Raw genomic sequence first — 18,416 nt, forward strand, 5'->3', positions numbered from 1 at the left:
GGACCCACAGAATGTTATTTATTTCAAATGAGCTTTAGTCTATAGTGTTCTCCCTTCTGAAACAGAAAATGCATCCATACTCAGAACATTCCCCTGGGACTCTGTTACCTGTAACATCTCTCCCAATTCGTTGTCTATGGAGCAACTCTAGACGTTATTATCTGATGACATCACACATTTTAGTGTTAGCGTTCAAGGATTTATTGGATTTGGGAGAGTTGTTCATGTTTACTAATATATTTTTTAACTGTCTTCGACATGAATTTTGAAAATGGGGACAGTTCCCCTGTAAGGATACTCACCTAGTTTTTTTTTGCCACGATTAGATTCGATTCAAATGTATTGTCAGTCATCATACAGCAACTGTAATATTCAATGTAGCTACAGGTGATTAAACTGGGTTTAACATATATAAATGAGTACTACTGAGTAATAGTGCTAATCAGATGTATGTACAGATAGTTGTCGTATTAATCTGTACAGTGATACAGGTATAATACAGGTGGTAAGTCATGCTGGCCAGCAGTGTAACTAGTAAGAGTATATATGTAAGGGGTGCAGATATAGTATAGCATCTACAGATATGTAAACAAATTATTTACAGGTATGTACAGAGATGTCTGCATGGAATCCAGAGTGATTCAAGTTGTTTGCAAAGTGCTGCATGTATATGTGATTTCAGAGGATATGAACACCGATAATAATTCAGATTCAAAAAAGGAACCACGTTTATATTTAACTGTATACGTTCTATGTGGTTGTCACTCAGCCACATAATATCAATAAACATGTATAGTTCCTCTGAGACCAAAGTTCAAAGTTTGCTTTCTGCAAAACATCATGGATTATGCAGTTTACCTCCCAGTGGAACCTTTAAAATGTTTTCCAATAATATATCATCCCATATCTGTCTGAATATGCCTGCATAATCCTTCTATATACCTGCATATAACGCTGGTATGTTAATAATAATAATAAACTTTATTTATAAAGCACCCTTCATGCAATAGAAAGCAGCCCAGAGTGCTTTTGACAACACAAACAATTTAATTTACAAATTAATAATATAATGCATGACTCTGTGGACAAATCTCATATCACAAGCAATAAAATAAATAGAACAAGTTAAATAAAAGTATTGAAACAAAAGGATACTAAATACAGTTAAAAGCTAATTTAAAGAAGTGTGTTTTCAGATGCCGTTTAAAAAGGTCCACTGAGCCCATCTCTCTAATTTCTTTAGGTAGACTGTTCCACAGTTTCGGTGCGTAATAAAAGTAAGCCGATTCTGCTATTTTTCTGTGGGGCACTGTAGGGACAATTAAAAGACTTGCTTCAGTGAACCCAAGTGTTCTTGGCGGGGTGTAAAACAGCAGACTCTGTCATATAAAATGGTGCCAAGTCATTTAAGGCCTTATACACAAGTAAAATATAAATAAGTTTAAAATTATAAGAGACATGGAGCCAGTGTAGTGCAGCTAAAACAGGAGTGATAGGCTCTCTTCCGTGTTTGCGTTAAAAGTCTGGCAGCAGGGAGCTCCCGTAGCTCACCGCATATCTCTGCGCTATTTCTGCGTCGGGGAAAACCGTGCTCGTCACGGATCTGGGGAACACGAGTTCGATTCCCGGACCCGCCGTCATTTCTCAGAATGTCTTCCCCTGCTCTACATCCCATTTCAACCTGTTTCTGTTGGTCATGCTTGACCAGAAAAGCGATAAACGCTAAAAAATAAAGTTAAAAAAAAAAAAAAAAAAAGTCTGGCAGCAGAGTTTTGAATCAACTGTAATTTGATTTCTCAATTGATTTTTTTGGTAGACCAGTAAAAAGATCATTACAGTAATCTAAACGACTGGAAATAAAAGCATGGCAGATTTATTTTCGTTGTACTGTACTTGTGCTGTATGATGACAATACATTTTAATCTAATCTATGGATGTAAAATAAATAAATAACCTTGAAAAGACAAATGAATGAATACAACAAACACAGGTTTTCCACAAGTATTTTCTTTTTACTTTTACTTTGCAGTACAGAAATCATTAGAGCCCGTGTTTTATAATCTTTTAAAACATAGATGACATTACAGGGCCCGTGTCAAATCAATACTGCTGCAGTAGACATTTGGTCCTAAAGCAATTACAGTCAAGCCACCCCCCCCCCCTCCCAAACCTGCCTTTTAACCACTCAGGTCTCTTCTCCTGTAAGTCTCTCTTCTCCTGTACTGTACACTGTAATCACTCAAGCTGCTGCAAACAGATCCAGGTCGTTTGCCTCCACATGGGACTACACTTGCCCTAGTGGCTTGGCTTAAGTACAATATAAGTGCCTTGCCCAGGGCCGGACTTAACTATTGGGGGTAAAACTAAAAAGAAAAAATAGCCCCCCCCCCCCCCCCCCCCCCCAAAAAACCTTGACCTCACAAATGACTATCTAGGCTGGAAGCTGAGGTACCTCCATACATGGTTGTCTGTTGTGTTCTCCAGAAGCCAAAGTCTGTAAAGGGATCCTCATACTTGAAAACAAATGGAAGGAGCCAAGCCACTTTCTCCCTCACAAGCACGATAATAAACTGATCTGTACGATATGTCACATCTCCACGCCAACACTTAATCCTTTTAAAACACAACTGGTTTCACTTTTTTTATTATTATTATTTTATTTAATTTTTTTTGGAACGGTATGCGTTGTTTCGACCCTCCCAACATTGAAAAATACTACTCGATTTTGATGATCTTTTTTAAATTTTATTTTTTAAATTGATCACTTTGATTGATCACTTAATTTGGCATCTTTGGGACACGGACACGCCCCTCGGCCCGAGGAGCGCTGCAAATACATGAAGAAGAATGTAAGGTGTTAGAGGCCTAACCAGTATTCAGAGCAATATACATCTCGTCTGAATGCGATATAAAAAGCATCTGCTCCCCCACCCCCTCTGTCCTCTTGCCTGCCGGACTATAATATCATAATCTATATCATCAACTTCCTGATCGGGGCAAAAACATACTTGGATCAGTCAGACAGATCAGATCAGTCAGACATGTGTGAATTTTTTCTTTTCGAACGTATTTTTTTCCTATTTTTATAAGATTTTTGCCGTCGTCTGGCAGCGTTTTGGGATCTTCAGGAGGCAGTCGTCCCCCTCTACTCGGCCGCGTCACCGAAGGTGTCCTTCTTTGTGCGCTCCATCTCCGCAAAGTCAAATTCTGTCCCCGTCATCCTCTGGTAGATGTCCTTGATGTCGTCGCAGGTGGTCTCAAAGTGAGTCGTGGCGTCGTAGGTACGGGAGATGAACACCTGTACAAAACAAATTTAAATACATAGAAAACTGAGAAATGAACCCTACGTCTGTTTGTAGAGTGTAGTGGGCGGGGGTCATGTTTTTAATATTCATACAACCTTCCCTACCCATAACCACCCTCCTCCAACCTACCACCTCCCCTTCCCTACTTTCTCACCCCCCTCCCCTCGGTTTCCTTACTTCCCTGACTGTTCCCCTACTGGACTCCATCATAAAACCCATGGTTTTATGTCCTGCATATTCATACTGTTGCTTACTGTGGTTCTTTGTTTCTCTGTTCATTTGTTTTGCTCTTTCGGTTCTTGAAAAGCGCTTTATAACTAAAATGTATTATTATTATTAAATTTTATTGCCTATATTTATGTCTTTCTAATATTACCCTGCCCATACCTGTACCTCGCCCCTCCCCAATGCTGCTATGACGCCCGAATTTCCCCAAGGGGATCAATAAAGGAATATCTTAACGGTGCGTTCCATTAAACAGCCCGATCTCGCTTAAAATATGTAAATAAATTAGACAGGAAAAAAGGTACATAATGTACGTTATATTATAGTCATAAGTAATATATTTACATACTGTATCAAACATTTAACATGTGTAGGTATTACAAATAAGTACATGTACATTTAGAAATTTTTTATTTATTAAACTTTTCCCTGCTGGGGATCGAACCCCAACCTTAATCTTATGTCTTAACCATAACGAAAGGTTATCCTATAACCTAGTTATATGAATACTAGCAGAGCGTCTCGCTCTTGCCATTATGAGATAACTCTTATCTCCTAGCACCTACTGTGCTCATGAACAAACTATTTGCACCCATGCACGTGACCAGGCCACGCCCCAGCGTCGTCCTATAAGACGCCGGACATGGTCACACTCTACCTTCCTCGGAAAAAAAGTTTCCAACATTGAAAACCCAACCAAGGGACCTCAGGGCGCTGAGAGCGAGACGCTCTGCCAGTATTCATATAACTAGGTTATAGGATAACCTTTCGTTATATTATCATACTGTCATCGCGTCTCGCTCTTGCCATTATGAGATATGGGGCAGAGCAGACGCGTGACCCGACAAGTGTACCCCCTGAGGGCCCCGTAAGCCCCACTACCAGGGAGGAGGAGAGTCCCGTCCACCCGCCCGTCCTAACGAAGGGGGGGAGGCAGTCAACTCCACCAAAGTGCGAAAAAAGGGGAACCAGAAACCCCTAAAAGCGCACAGTACAGGCGGGACCACGTGTGACACAGCACCCCGTGGCACACACCCCTGCTAGCCCACCGACTGGTGCAGGGCTGTACAGTGCGACATATATATCGCACGTGCTACAGCAACAGTGGTCTGTGCGATGGATGGATTTACTTCAGTAGCACTGGTGCGATAGGCATTCTGTTCATATTGATACTCTTATTTTGAAAATCCTGTCACAGGTCTCATTTCCGCCTAAGCGCAGCTCCAGTCATAATATCTGGGCTCCGGCGGCTAGCAACGGTCAGGTTCATACGATACTCTTATTTTGAAAAAACCCATAGCAACTCCGCGATGTCATATCCGCCCCAGACCGTGCTTCTGCCTTCTGCTCTCAGCCGAGCGGGGCTGCAGCAGTGCGGTTATTTGCTATCCGAAATAAGTCCATGGTGTTTTTTTTTCTCACAACGGGTCAAATGCATCTAACACGCTTTGCATCGTCGCCATTCCTTTATGCGCACATCGCCCAAAATTAACGTTACATTAGCATAAGCTAACAAGCTAATCCTGATCAGAGGCAGAGCCATAGAGAACAGAACAGCAGACAGTGTGGACTGGGGAAAGGGTGCGTGTGTGTGTCGAGAGGAGTGGAAGTTTGAAGACAGACTAGACTACAATATGATGCGGGGGTGGTGAGTTGAAACAGTGTGAATGAATGAAAACGAATGGGTACAATACAGTACGGCTCAATACACACAATTGTTAAGGGGATGCAGACCAGAGAAAGACTTTCGTCTTGTTTACATCAGGGTCCCCCATTGTGTGTGTGTGTGTGTGTGTGTGTCCCAACCGACCCCACTTCTATGTTTCAATAAATTATTTGCATTTAAAACTATTAACGCCGACTCATTCCTTCAGTCCACTCAAAATTATGCTAATATTCCTTATGTTGTTTATGATATTAATTGAAAATAGCATATGAGAGTATTATAGTAATAATAACACATGGCGATATACTAAAAAGCAATTTATAATTTTTGGCTGGTAAAAAAAAATCTGCCTTTTTTAAATCTACCAGCCAAATGGCTGGTAAGTCAAAAAGTTATGTTTGTTCCCTGACTGCAACTAAATAACACAAATACAATAGGCACATTTGTGACTGTTACAAATATAACACGTTTTATACTTGTGCTACAAGATTTTGGCCAGTGCTACAAAACTATCAACCTCTGTAACACCAGTGCTATGTGCAAAAAAAGTTAACGTACAGCCCTGTGGTGGGATGCAGGGGAGGTCCCAGATCTCAGAACCGCCTGGGAGACAGAACCCCCAGTCATGTCCATGAGGTAAAACTTAACGAAGGGACCCGGGAAGGACCAGGAGGCCGCAGCACAGATGTCCTCCACCGAGGCCCCCCCTAACAAAGCGGCAGAGGCCGCCACTCCACGAGTGGAGTGCGCCCTGACACCCCCAGGGGGGACCTGTCCAGCCAACGTGTAGCAAAGGGCAATGCCCTCGCACAACCAATGTGACAGGCGCTGCTTGGACAGTGCCTTACCTGCGCGAGGGCCACCGTAACAAACAACAGTTGATCGGCAGCGCTGAGATCCTGCGTCCGACTGAGGTAAACCCCCAAAGCACGGACAGGACACGACCGATGAAGGCTCGCCTCTAACCCACTAGTGTGAGGAGGCGGATGAAACGCCTGAATCACAATATCCCTGGAGCGAAAAGAGCTCTGGATATTCTTTGGCACGAAGACTGGAATAGGCTAGGCTGGTAAAGCTATGCCTCCTAAAATGTGAATCGGAAATACAGAAATACCGGCTACAGGCTTTCCGGTTTCCGGGCACCCCCTGATCCGTTTATAGTCCCCAGCGAAACAAACAACAAGCAGGTCTGTCAGCCTGTCGAGGGAGGCGATAACGAGGTTGTTTCTGGGGGGAATACATTTTCATGAGCACAGTGTTGTGATTTCAGGGGCGGGACTTCCTACCTGATTCCCACTTTCGGCCGTAGTGCTTTACCAGGCTTTATCTCTCGAGATAAAGCTGGGAACGAGGTTAGGAATAGGCCTCAGAGTCGCACCGCTATTGGCCCGAATAGACAGGCACTCACCCACGCGTTTAGCGGAGGTGATGGCCAAAAAGAACGCGGTCTTCAAGACAGCAGATCCAATGGCGCCTGCTCAAGAGGCTCAAACGGGGCCTCCGACAACCGGCCCAGGACCAGTTGGAGGTCCCACTCGGAGACAGAACGTTCCACAGGCTTGAGACGCAGAGCGCAAAGCAGGAACGTCCCACGAGAGGGTGGCTGAACAACGTTCCGCCCCCACACTCAACCATACGCCACTCCCCAGCGTAAGCCGCGGTAGAGGACGGAGCGTGCGCGTACCGGATAGCGTTAACCACAGAATAGTCAAGACCAGATTCACACTGTCAGCAGCCAAGCCTAGAGGCTGCCCCAGAACACGAAGGCAGAACAGAGTTCCGCGTGCCTGAGAGAGGGCCCAAGGTGACCACGGAACACGTCGGAACAGGCCACGGCGGGGCCACACAGAGCTGAATCAGGGCCGGGGACCACACAGCTGAGCCCCGGCCCGGCACGACCAGGACCAAGTCCCGCACTCCCGACGTACCCGCCCCAACAGCTGAGCTATCAGGTGTAAGGGGGGGAAAGCGTACAGAATCCCGGACAGCCACGGAATCGGTCCCAGACCTGCCCGACTATGTCTGGACTTAGTCCCCACTCGTCAGGGTGAGGACCGGCCCGCGACATCACACCTGCACCCACATTCACCCTGCCGGGGATGTGGAGAGCCCTAAGGCAGAGCAGATGGAGAACGCCCATAGCCAGAGCCCGACCGCCGCCCGGTGCAGACGGGGGGAGCGCACTCCTCCCTGTCCGACAATATACGACGCTGACGTCGTGTTGTCAGTCCTGACCAAAACACGCTTGCCCACCACAAGGTGGTCGAGCCGTTTGAGGACCAGAAGGACTGCCTTCAATCCCAACACATTGAATGTAGCACAGACCGGGCAGCATGGCAGCTGCCCCCTACTGCGTTGGTCCGACACGTCCCCCCCCCCCATCCCATCCCATGAGGGAGGCGTCGGTGAAGACCGTGACGTGACAGCCTGCTGCCCAAGGGGACCCCGCAGGTGAGGGCACCAGACCCTCACCAGAAGACGAGGTCCCCCAGTACTGACATGGGAACCTTCAGCCGCTTCCATATGTCTCACACCGGGTCCATTTCCATACTGGAAAAAAACCACCTCTGCATCCTCCCCATGAAGAGGAGGCCAAGAGGGACCCCAGCAGCAGGCGCATCACGGACAGCGCCGTAACCGTCCTAGGACGGAACCTCCCGAGCGCGCTGAGAACCCAACCACTCGCCGCCGCTCCGAGAGGGATGCCCATATAGACCTTGAGCTTAGAAAAAGCCCAAGTACTCCACCCGTTGACTGGGAAGAGCAGAACTCCACTTCCAGTCTACAGCAAAACCCAGGCTGGTGAGACACCACCTGCCTGGTATGAGACCTGGCGATCTACCCTGACCGGCCAAGGACCAGAACGTCGTCCAGGGCAGAATACATTCCATGCCATCTTCTGCCAGGTCACTATCCTCTTACCCTTTCTCCTGCCAGGTCACTATCCTCTTACCCTTGGCCCGCAGCCAAAGGAAACAAATCAGAGCCCTTATCCCACTGGTGTTGGGGGGGGGGGGGGGGGGGAGTGACCGGAGAGCGAGCTAGACGGCAACGGTGTTTTAGGGCGTGCTCATCTAATGTAGCCGATCCCTCGGCCGCCAAGGCTGTTGGCCTTGCGATCACCTCTTTTCTTTGTGTCCAGGGTACCTCAGGCGGGGGAAACACGGCCGCTGGTTGAGGGCCTCGCCACAGCCGCTGGCGAGGCCGCGCCCTCACCTCTGGCTGCGCGGTGTGAGGCGGTGTGGGGCCTAGGTCAAATACCGCCCGCGCTCCTGCGGAAAGACCAAAGTCCCTCTGCGGAGAGGGGAGCCCTGAGGAGGGAAAAAAACGTCTCCTCCTCAAGGGGAGACTGATCCAACCAAGATGTCTGTAAACAATCGTTGACAGCATCCTAGCCCTCCCTGCGGCTAGATCAAAAGCTAATAACCTCAAAACCTCACGCGATGTTTCGACGTCAGCTGGCCCTAAGGCCCCACCACCATTTTTGACAGAAAAAAATTCGAACAATGTTGCTAGTCGCTGCTAATTCTATACCGCGGCGGTATAGGCTTTAACAGCCCACCAGCCACCTGCCGGGCCGACTCGCCTCATGGCGTTGGCCGGGCGGGACACCGTTCCACCATGTCAGAGGCAAAGGACTGATGCCACCTGCTTCACAAGCATGGAGCACCAGTGGTGGCTGCAGACAAAAGACTACTACTAGTGAAGCACTGCCTCACTAGTAGGCATGCAGCAACCTCCACTGTGGTGTGCACCCATGAAGGGGTAAATGAATAAATGAACGAAAACGCCACTAACATACTGCAGAATGGGCTAGTCCATACACACAAATGTTAAGGGGATGCAGACCAGAGAAAAACACCAGTCCCGCACACAATTCATAGATTCACAAAAAGCACACCAGCCCTAGGCCTCAGCCCATCCACACATGAAAATGGTAAACAAGCCCCAGTCAAAACTCCCAACATTAGACACCGATTGACCATCAGCATGAATGGTTAAGAGGAGGGAAGACCTTTTAGTAAAGACAGCCCTCTGCGGGGAACAAGAACGGAGACCCAGCATTAGGGGTGGACGGTATGGTCTAAAATTTATATCACGGTATAATTTGAAGCATAGACGGTAACGGTATATATCACGGTATCAGTGTTTCTGTTAGAATAATTTTTTTTGCCTGATAGGCAGGCTATATAAAGAATGACATCCTCAAGGCATGTAGATTTATAATATTTTAACTTAAAACTAGGCTACTTTTGCGTATAAAGTCATTATATTCCATATAAAATAAGTCCCGAGTCGAGACTCCTGCTCCCATTGCAAACAGCGGGGCTGGATTTTGCTAGAAGCATATGTAGCTGCAGAGCGAATTGAATTGAATAAGAATTGAGACAAAGGTGCCACTCATCCTCAGCTTTAAGAATTGACAATTGTGTCAACAAATTGACACATGTGTCAACAAATTGACACATGTGTCAACAAATTAACACACAAAATACTTAGAGACGATGGGGGTCAGAACGGCGCAGCGCTGTTTGACGGGCCTGTGACCAGACCTGAAAGAGCCCCTGGCTCTGCGGCTCTGCAGCTGCATGCTATTCGCAAATCCACTGCTGCACGCCGTCCTCCCGGCTCCCGCTGCTGCCGTCGTTATCATAACACTACACACATATCGTAATGTTTACAGCAAACTGTAGTTGATCACCAGGTATGTTTTATTAACGTAGAATAATTCATATAAGAAAAACGATAGGTATCTTACCTTTCTCCACTCGTTAAAAATGCCAGGAACTGAAATTGAAACTTGCTGTGCGCCGCGGTGATATGTGTTTATTATGAAATGACAATTGCGTGTTGACACGCCCACTGCGCGAAGCCTCCTAAATAACTTTTTCCAGTTTGCACATAACTATTATCTATGACTAATTCTATCTATTTTTAGGGGCAAATGCTATTGAAATAGTCGCGCTGTGGTTACATGACGTCATTGCTATTTTAGAGCTGCTCTACCGGTTAAACGGTATAGTCAAAATCCATACCGTAGAGCAAATTAATACCGTTTATACCGTATACCGTTTATACCGTCCACCCCTACCCAGCATTGTAGCATTAGCATTAGCCGTGTGCACTAAGATAGCTGGGAAAACACCCAAAACAGAGTCATGACGACCACGTTTTCCCAAATATCCTGCCCCTCGCACCAATACACGACTCGGCAGTCTCACGGGACAACGAGCAGTATCACAAATGCTAGCATTAATGCCTGGCAGCGCAGGACCTGCCTGTGCGCGACCTAGCCCGACAGCTAGCCGCCGCGCGACGTCCCTCGATCCGCTGTCACGAGACGAGGAAACCCCAGGACAGGCCCGATGCGCTGTTAGGATGTGCCGAGAAGATTCCAGGGGCTAGTGAATCTCCGGCGAAAACCCAACATTGTGTGATTTCTCTCTGCATTTCATAACAACTAGTTCATGGAGTGCACTGCAGCGTCCATGTTGTAAACAAAAAAAGAGGAAGGTAGAGTGTGACCATGTCCGGCGTCTTATAGGAGGACGCTGGGGCGGGGCCTGGTCACGTGCATGGGTGCAAATTGTTTGTTCATGAGCACAGTAGGTGCTAGGAGATAAGAGTTCTCATAATGGCAAGAGCAAGACGCGATGACAGTATGATAATATAACCGTTAAGTGAATGTTAACCTCTTAACGTGAACAGGCATATACGTCCCGTTCTGCAATTGTGCGCATGTCACGGCACTTTGCGAGCGTCTAGCGGCTCGGGCTGCATTTTTCGTCCGAACATATATTCGAAATATCTATTTGTTTCCGTTCGACGCCACCTCAGACGACCAAATCCATGCCTCGGTTCTCGAGTACATGACAATATGTCAGGTGAGTGTCTTTTTTACGCGGCATGAGTCAGATGACCACCCCGGACTCATCCGCTGATGGTGAAAATTATTGGTCAGCGTTGAGTGTACGTTTCCAATGACACCCCACGTGGGGGGTGCGAATAAGGGATCTAGGTGAAAGTTGACGAGCGAAAACCAGAAGTGAACCACACTTCGAATGAACGGCCGTGGATTTTGGAGAGAAATCTAAGCAAATGAATAAAGGGAAGATGATTAAACAGGAGATTTTGTAGAGACAGTACTGAATTCTGCCATCCTGACACATGCAATTTGAAATATGATTATAGAATATCAGGCATATAAATGACCTTATTATGGTGGCCAAGTCACACATCTATGGATCGGGCCAACTCTCCCCTTTCCAATGCCAGAGTTCAATCTGGATTTAGTACCCCTGACAGGGCAGCAAAAACTGTGAATGAAATCTACTGTAAGTACAGTTACTTATTTATAATGTAAATTTCTCCGCCATTTTTCATCCGATTGCAACGTTTTTTTTTGCTAGACATTCCCAGAAAGGTAGAGAAACTATATTTTATGGCAATAACGTTCAGGTTTGTTCCACCCGTGATATGATCGTGAAAATAACGAGAGAGAAAAAAGCTTCACGCTAGAAGTCAGATGATTGACAGGGGCCGATGTGAGCTGGGAAGTGTAGTTTTATGAAATTCGAAAGCCCATCGAAAACCCTGGGTCTTTTCTCTCAAAAGACTACTCAAGTTATGTTACGCCGTGTCCTCGCATCAATATGCACCTTTTTCAATGTGCTGAGATTCCTATAAACTCCTATTTCTCTAATGACACTTAAAATCATTGGTAAACAAACATAGTGCTGAAAATATACACTTTGACTGCCGTTTTGACAGGGTTAGGGTCTTTACTCTTGGCTACATAAAAAAAACTGCAACATTAATTTATACGTTCTATATTGATCAATTTATGGCGTGATATGAATCTCAGGGCCCTGTACCGGGCCCGTCGGGCTTAAAAAGCTTTAACACTGACGCAGATAACCTGAATTACAACAAAAAAAGGAGCAGACTGCCCCATCTAATTTAGTCTGCATTCTGGTTTCGTTTCAAACGATACCTGGCTGCTGTCGCCCAGGTCCGTCGGGGCGAACTGGTCGCTGATGCTGACGAACTTCTGCTCCACGGGCTCCAGGAGGTCCAGGGCGGGTTTGATCTCCCTCTCGGGGTCGCTGCTCTCAACCGTAGTGCTGATGATCGCCACGTACTTGCCCTGCGCCGCCACGTTGTGGGCGTACGAGATCATGCACACGTAGATGTCTGCAGAGACAAAAGGGTGTTTTTGAAAGTTAAAGTGACGTTGCGTGTCTCCTATCCGTCATGCAGCACATTCAGGCCCCACGTCCACCGGGGGCCGTTATCCATCGTGTTTGTTGACGATTGGAACAATTACACGTCAAAGATAAGACACGATAAAGTCAGAGACTTGTTTCCATTGTGGTCCTTGGTCTGGCACAAACATGACATACAGTACAACGTGGAAATCATCTTAAGAACTAAAATAAATAATAATAAATTAAATAAATATAGCTACCCGAGATAAAATACAATATGCTATACTGCAAAATTTTCTAAGAGGCTGATTTGTACCTCTTAAAAAGATAGCGACTGCTGATGCTCTTAATGGTCAAGGGAAGTTTGTTCCAGGTCAAAGCTCCACTGTACTTAACTCTTTCAGTGCCAGCAGGGGGCGCACGATTTAGTGCTTGAATGCCCACCATCCACTTCAATGTTAGCATTAATATCGCCTAATCTATGTTTTAAATTATGGCTGTGTCTAATCTGCCCGTCGCTTATCAATGACTCATTTTCCAGTCAACATTGTCGAAGCGGATTGTTTTTTTATCGGTTCATTTCCGTTTTATAGCATCTTGAAAAGCCCTCGTGTAAGGAAAATAAAAATATTCCATAATAAACGGAATATTCTAGAATACACAAAAAAAAATTGGGCCCATTTATGAATAGTTTTCAAATAAACGCTAGATTATCGATAGTATATGTGTACGTATGCACGCTATATAGGAGATCTGATCTGATATATTTCCTGATCGCTCGCACAGCCAAATCACACATAGGGGAAAAGCTTATATCTCCGTGAAAACAGGTCTGATTATCCTAAGACTGGTAAAATAGATTCCTTACCTGAGATCAGATGTTATCCAAAAAGATTATTCCAATTCCTGATCGCCATTCCAAAAATCGATCCTTTTATTGATCCAATGCTACATACTGTAAACACATATTACACGCTGTTCTGATGGTCCACAATGACTGGGATCATCTCCGGTTACATGCGTGAGAAGTAAAATGTGGATTCCGGATCTTTTTTTTCTCATCCATTTTCATTGAGTCCATTCCAAAAGGGTGCATTACCATCTGGGAGACGATAGGGGGCGCTTTTTTCACATCTGAGCTCCTGATGGGGCTGGTTTCCCAACGGTAGACTCGGTTGATGAAATATGAATTCAGATCGCTAATAAAAAAAAAATCACGCTAATTGTCGTGGTGGGCATTCAGGGGGCGGGCTGATAACACGTGTTATGTCGTGGCTGGCATCCAAAGTGTTAAGGCGCATTTACCCATGTTGGGCGAGATGCGTGTCAGAACTAGAACAGACCTCTGATATAACGCTCGTATCTTCCACAAGCTCCAGGAAAATGTATGGCCTATCAATAGATCGCTCCTAGCTTCGTCTGCGCTTCATGCAGCCGTGCTCCCGTGAACTAAGCCTTCTAAGTGTGTCTGACTCTAACACATTGGACGCCAGAGGGTGCTACGGTCATTGGGCCGTTGTCTGCCATCGCTTTGTTCAATAGAGAGAATGCCGTGTTTGCAAGTGCTTAAACTATATGAAATATTATAGCCATGGATCTAATAACGTTGTCGATTGTCAGTGAGTTTCTTCTGGTCAACATGCAAAAAACAGATTGTTTTTCATCCGTACATTTCAGTTTTATACCGTGGTGAAAGGTGAATATGAGTATAGTTTGGGTGATTCTGAGTAATCCCAGGAAAAGACGCGAAAATAGCCCTTTAGTGAAATCCAGTTATCACTTAGTAATTTTTCGCCTGATTATCGAATCTTCCTGAAATCAACGCTAGATTATCGTTATTATGTCTCCTCATGCACGCATGAAAGGGGGCTTGTAGCGGGGCACCCCTGCGTGCTGTGATGTGACCAACAGTACACACAGCTTCGATCACGGGAGAAAAAAATATCAGATCAACGCAAGATTGGATATATAGTGTCCTTACCTTGTCTCTGATGTAATGCAAAAAAAAAGAATCCAATTATCTGATCGCCATTCACAGTACTGGTTGCGGTACTCCGTCCCACGTTATCCGACATTGCATATGAAAGGGGGGGGCAGCCTAGTTGAAGCATCATTGTAAGCGCTTGCCTCGCTGGAGTATTTAAACCCCGCCCACACGGCTCAGCTCGGCCCAGAAAACAAACTACCTGGTTTCAAATGGAGTGCAATAGCGGCCAGAAGGCGTTAGAGGGCGGTATTGACCGTCTGCCAGCTCAGACACATTCAGAACAGCATGCACAGGCTGCCCCGATGAATTATGAATGGCAATAGCGAATAAAAGAAGAACGGATCCAATAACGAGTATACTCGTGGTTGGCGCTCCACGGTTGGACGGCAATAACGAGTATACTCGTTTTTGGCGCAGAACCAGTTAACCACCAAAACCTGCATGGACTACAACGTATATTATGTGTATACTTGTGTATACCGTTTACTTTTACTCTTTCGTATAGTATATATATTCAGATTCTAATTCTTTATTGCCTATATTTATTATAACATAATATAACCAATAGGGCATACAGACCCTCATCTGCACCGTTGTTTACTTTTCTCATATTTTTATATTCAGATCTAATTTGATCACCTCTATTTATGTCTTTCTACCATTACCCTGCCCATACCTGTACCTCCCCTCCCCCATGCTGCTTCGACACCCGAATTTCCCCAAGGGGATCAATAAAGGAATATCTTATCTCATCTTAATATACATTTCTCTCTCTGATAAGACAGTGGATTTTTTATTTTAAGTGGCAGTTTAAAAAAAAAAGGAAAGATTGCCAAATCTAGCTTAGCATTGCAGATCTGGTCACCCGACGTCACCAGCGTCAGTATAATTTAAAGTACAATTTTGTGTTGTTTGTACATTTTATCCATAGTTTAAAAGATCTGCAAAAGACCAGCAGCAGACTTGATGGTAAGGTAGGGTGGGTGTCTATTCTACTTATTTTATTACTATTATTACTATTGTATTTTTGCACAATCGTAGCGGGCATGGCCAACCGCATTTCACTGTATGCCCTGGTATGTGATGAATAAACGCTTGAATCTTGAATCTGGGCGTTGAAACCAGGGGGAGGGGCCAAGTGATTTAAAGAGTAAAAGATTAATCGCTATTGCATGTTTTACGCTGTATTTCTGTTCATTCATCAGACATCACATCCTACGGGGGGGCTCACCATGCTTCCTGTTGACCTGGTTCTGGGGGATGATGATCTGGCAGGAGTTGGCGTCGGAGGTGTTCTTGACGGGGTGACTCATGATGCAGATGACCCGGATCACTTGGCCCACCTTGGAGGCGCGCTCCATGAAGTAGCTGGGGTCACAGATTAGCTGCTTGCAGCGGGCGATCTGCAGGGGGAAGAGGTCAGAGGACGGGGGACATTAAGATACATTCCATTCTAGGCGTGCGCAGTATGGCCAAAATATATCACAATATTTCTACAAATTTTCATGCATCACAATCTTTTTCTATGACAAATTTTAGGGGGGGGTATAATTTGAGGGATGGGTATAACTTTAGGGGTGGGTATAATTTTAGGGATGAGTATAATTTTAGAGATCGGTATAACTTTAGTGGAGTTACTGTTGTGACCTAAAGAGGCTCCAAGCTCGGCAACAAAAATACCAAACTAAAGAGCCGGTACAATGTAGTTGTGACCCGTGAACCAAAATGGTGCACAAACTGCGCCGTTTGGGGTTACACCGCGTTATTGAAGCTTGGCCATGAATGAACGTCGGCCCCTAATCAATATGGCAGCAGATGATACCGGATGGTTCCAAACTGGTAAACGTCCGAAATTGTAACAGAACGTCTATAAAATGTTGCCTTTTCTTTCATACTTTGGTGTTGATGGTTACCTCTGGGCACCCTGCGTACATGATGGAAGTATGCTTGTTTTTATCGTGAAGCTGAATCCTGTGAGCCACCAGGATCGTGAGTGAGTGAATTACTGCATGAATGAGTAAGTTAGTGACATCGCCGGTTCATGACATGTGCTTCGCATCTGAAAGTCAAGTGGCTTTGCTTTTAATTCTGACATGTTACATGGCTCTTAGTATTGGATTTTGGTACTGGGGAAATACTGATACAAATATCATATTTTAACCTGGCATCGGCTAGGGGTGTAACGGTATTCGTACCGAACCGTTTTGGCACGGGACCTGCGGTTCAGTATGCGCTGTGTACCGAATGAATACAACGTTACTTTAACCATTGACATCCTTTTTTTTGTGTAGAACTGAAAACTCCAAGTTCACCCCCAAAATATAATTTATGCAAAGGGCCGGATTATGTTCCTTCAGCCCACACACACCACTGACATTAGCATAGATCCGTAGTGTGGTGAACGCAAACGACAAGCCAGAGCTAGAAGACCCCCCCCCCCACACGCCCTCTCTCTCAGTGCGTGAGGAGGAATTGGTGCTAGATTCAGAAGTGGCCGTCTCTCGGAGCGAGATCAAATTAATGATATATTTTTTTTATATCCTCTTTTTCTCCACCTGATTTTCTATTTTTCTCCCCATCCCAATTTAGTCGTTATGCCAATTCCCCCCCTCCCCTACCTGGTTGTTGTGCGCATGTTCCTCCTACTGGTCGGTACAAGGGAACCCTGACGTCAACCACATGCTTCCTCCGACACATGTGGAGACAGCCAGTGGCTCTCTTTTCACCTGGCAGCGAGGACTCTCATTGGTGAAGCGTAACGCGTGGGAGGTCACGCTGCCTTCAGCATTTCCTGCCTTTCGCTGAGCAGGCGCCCAGACCTGACCTGTCCACAATGCCAGATTACCACCCTCGACTTCCCTCCCGCTAACTCAGCCAAACGAGTTAGTATGACGATGGGCCCAAGCCGCAGGCAATGCCGACTCCGAAAGTCGAGACCGCAGCCTCTTGCATTGGTGACGAGCGCAATCTCCGCTACGCCATCCGACCGCCAAATTAATGAAAGTTTACGTACATATATATAATGGACTCCGAACAAGGTGTGATAAACATGAAGCGATATCCTTTCCTTGGCATGAAACGGGAAATAGTAATCATTTACATTTACATTTACATTTAGTCATTTAGCTGACGCTTTTATCCAAAGCGACTTACAAGTTCTGTACGACAAGCCATCAGGAAGGGCACAACTCTATCAGCTGAGCAACAATGTTCATCAAAGTGTTGAGTGCTACAGTGTAGGTTAGTTTATTAGGACAAGTGCATGACAGTACGGTTAGTTAGGGTTAGATTTTTTTTTTTTTTTTTTTTAATCAAACCATTAGGGACCTGCATGACGCTTCTTTCTCTATTCAATAATGTTTTACCCTGAGGGATGATTTACAATAAAGTGCTAAAACAGAAAAGTAGGCTACTTACATTCTTGACGCTAGAACTCCCAAAATAGTGTTGGCATACAATAAAGAAGGTAGGCCACCCGTAGTTTACAACTTTGTTGAGGTTCCACAACCCGGTATCAAGTATTTCCAACTGGGGCTTGAGATTTTTCTCAGAGTGCAAATCACCGTCTTTGCAACCGATGGTCACTGTTGTCCATTTGTTATTACACGTACTTAACACTTTGATTGCCATGGGTTAAATTCATAATTTACCATCCCTAGCCAGCTCTATTTGTCTATGGAGAAGTTCCCCTTCTTTGCAGGGCTATAACTTTTTAAATTCTATTGCTAAATTTCCATTATTATGGCCCATTCAATGTCCTATATGTATTGTTCAGGGTGTAGCAACGTTAAACTTTTTCATTCACATATTCATACTAAAATATGGTCTAAAGTATAAGTATGTTTTTATCGTTTTCTGCAGCTTTCTCCAGAACTTGATTTATAGCTCAAAATGCATTATATTGATGATGAAATACAGTTTGATAGCAATCGGCGCGAGATAAAAAATTTCAACTGGACGTGGTTCTAGAAGTTACTACGTATCATCTGATATTGACCGGATGGGCGAGGGGGCGTTTATAATTC

The 18,416-nt window shown here is 45.3% G+C and overlaps 1 protein-coding gene across 1 annotated transcript in view; it reads right to left on the reverse strand.

Moving 5' to 3' along the window:
• Window positions 1-2,391: 2,391 nt before the first annotated feature.
• Window positions 2,392-18,416, reverse strand: part of gdi2 (GDP dissociation inhibitor 2) — a 77,719-nt gene continuing 61,694 nt past the window's right edge. The window contains exons 8-10 of the mRNA XM_084330845.1: window positions 15,623-15,794; window positions 12,191-12,390; window positions 2,392-3,298 (exon numbers count right to left, since the gene is read on the reverse strand). Coding sequence (XP_084186971.1) covers window positions 3,146-3,298; window positions 12,191-12,390; window positions 15,623-15,794 — 525 coding nt within the window. The 3' untranslated portion in view covers window positions 2,392-3,145. The remainder of the gene's footprint in view (window positions 3,299-12,190; window positions 12,391-15,622; window positions 15,795-18,416) is intronic.

The sequence above is a fragment of the Notolepis coatsorum genome (assembly GCF_963971535.1).
Source record: "Notolepis coatsorum genome assembly, chromosome: 15".
NCBI lineage: Eukaryota > Metazoa > Chordata > Actinopteri > Aulopiformes > Paralepididae > Notolepis > Notolepis coatsorum.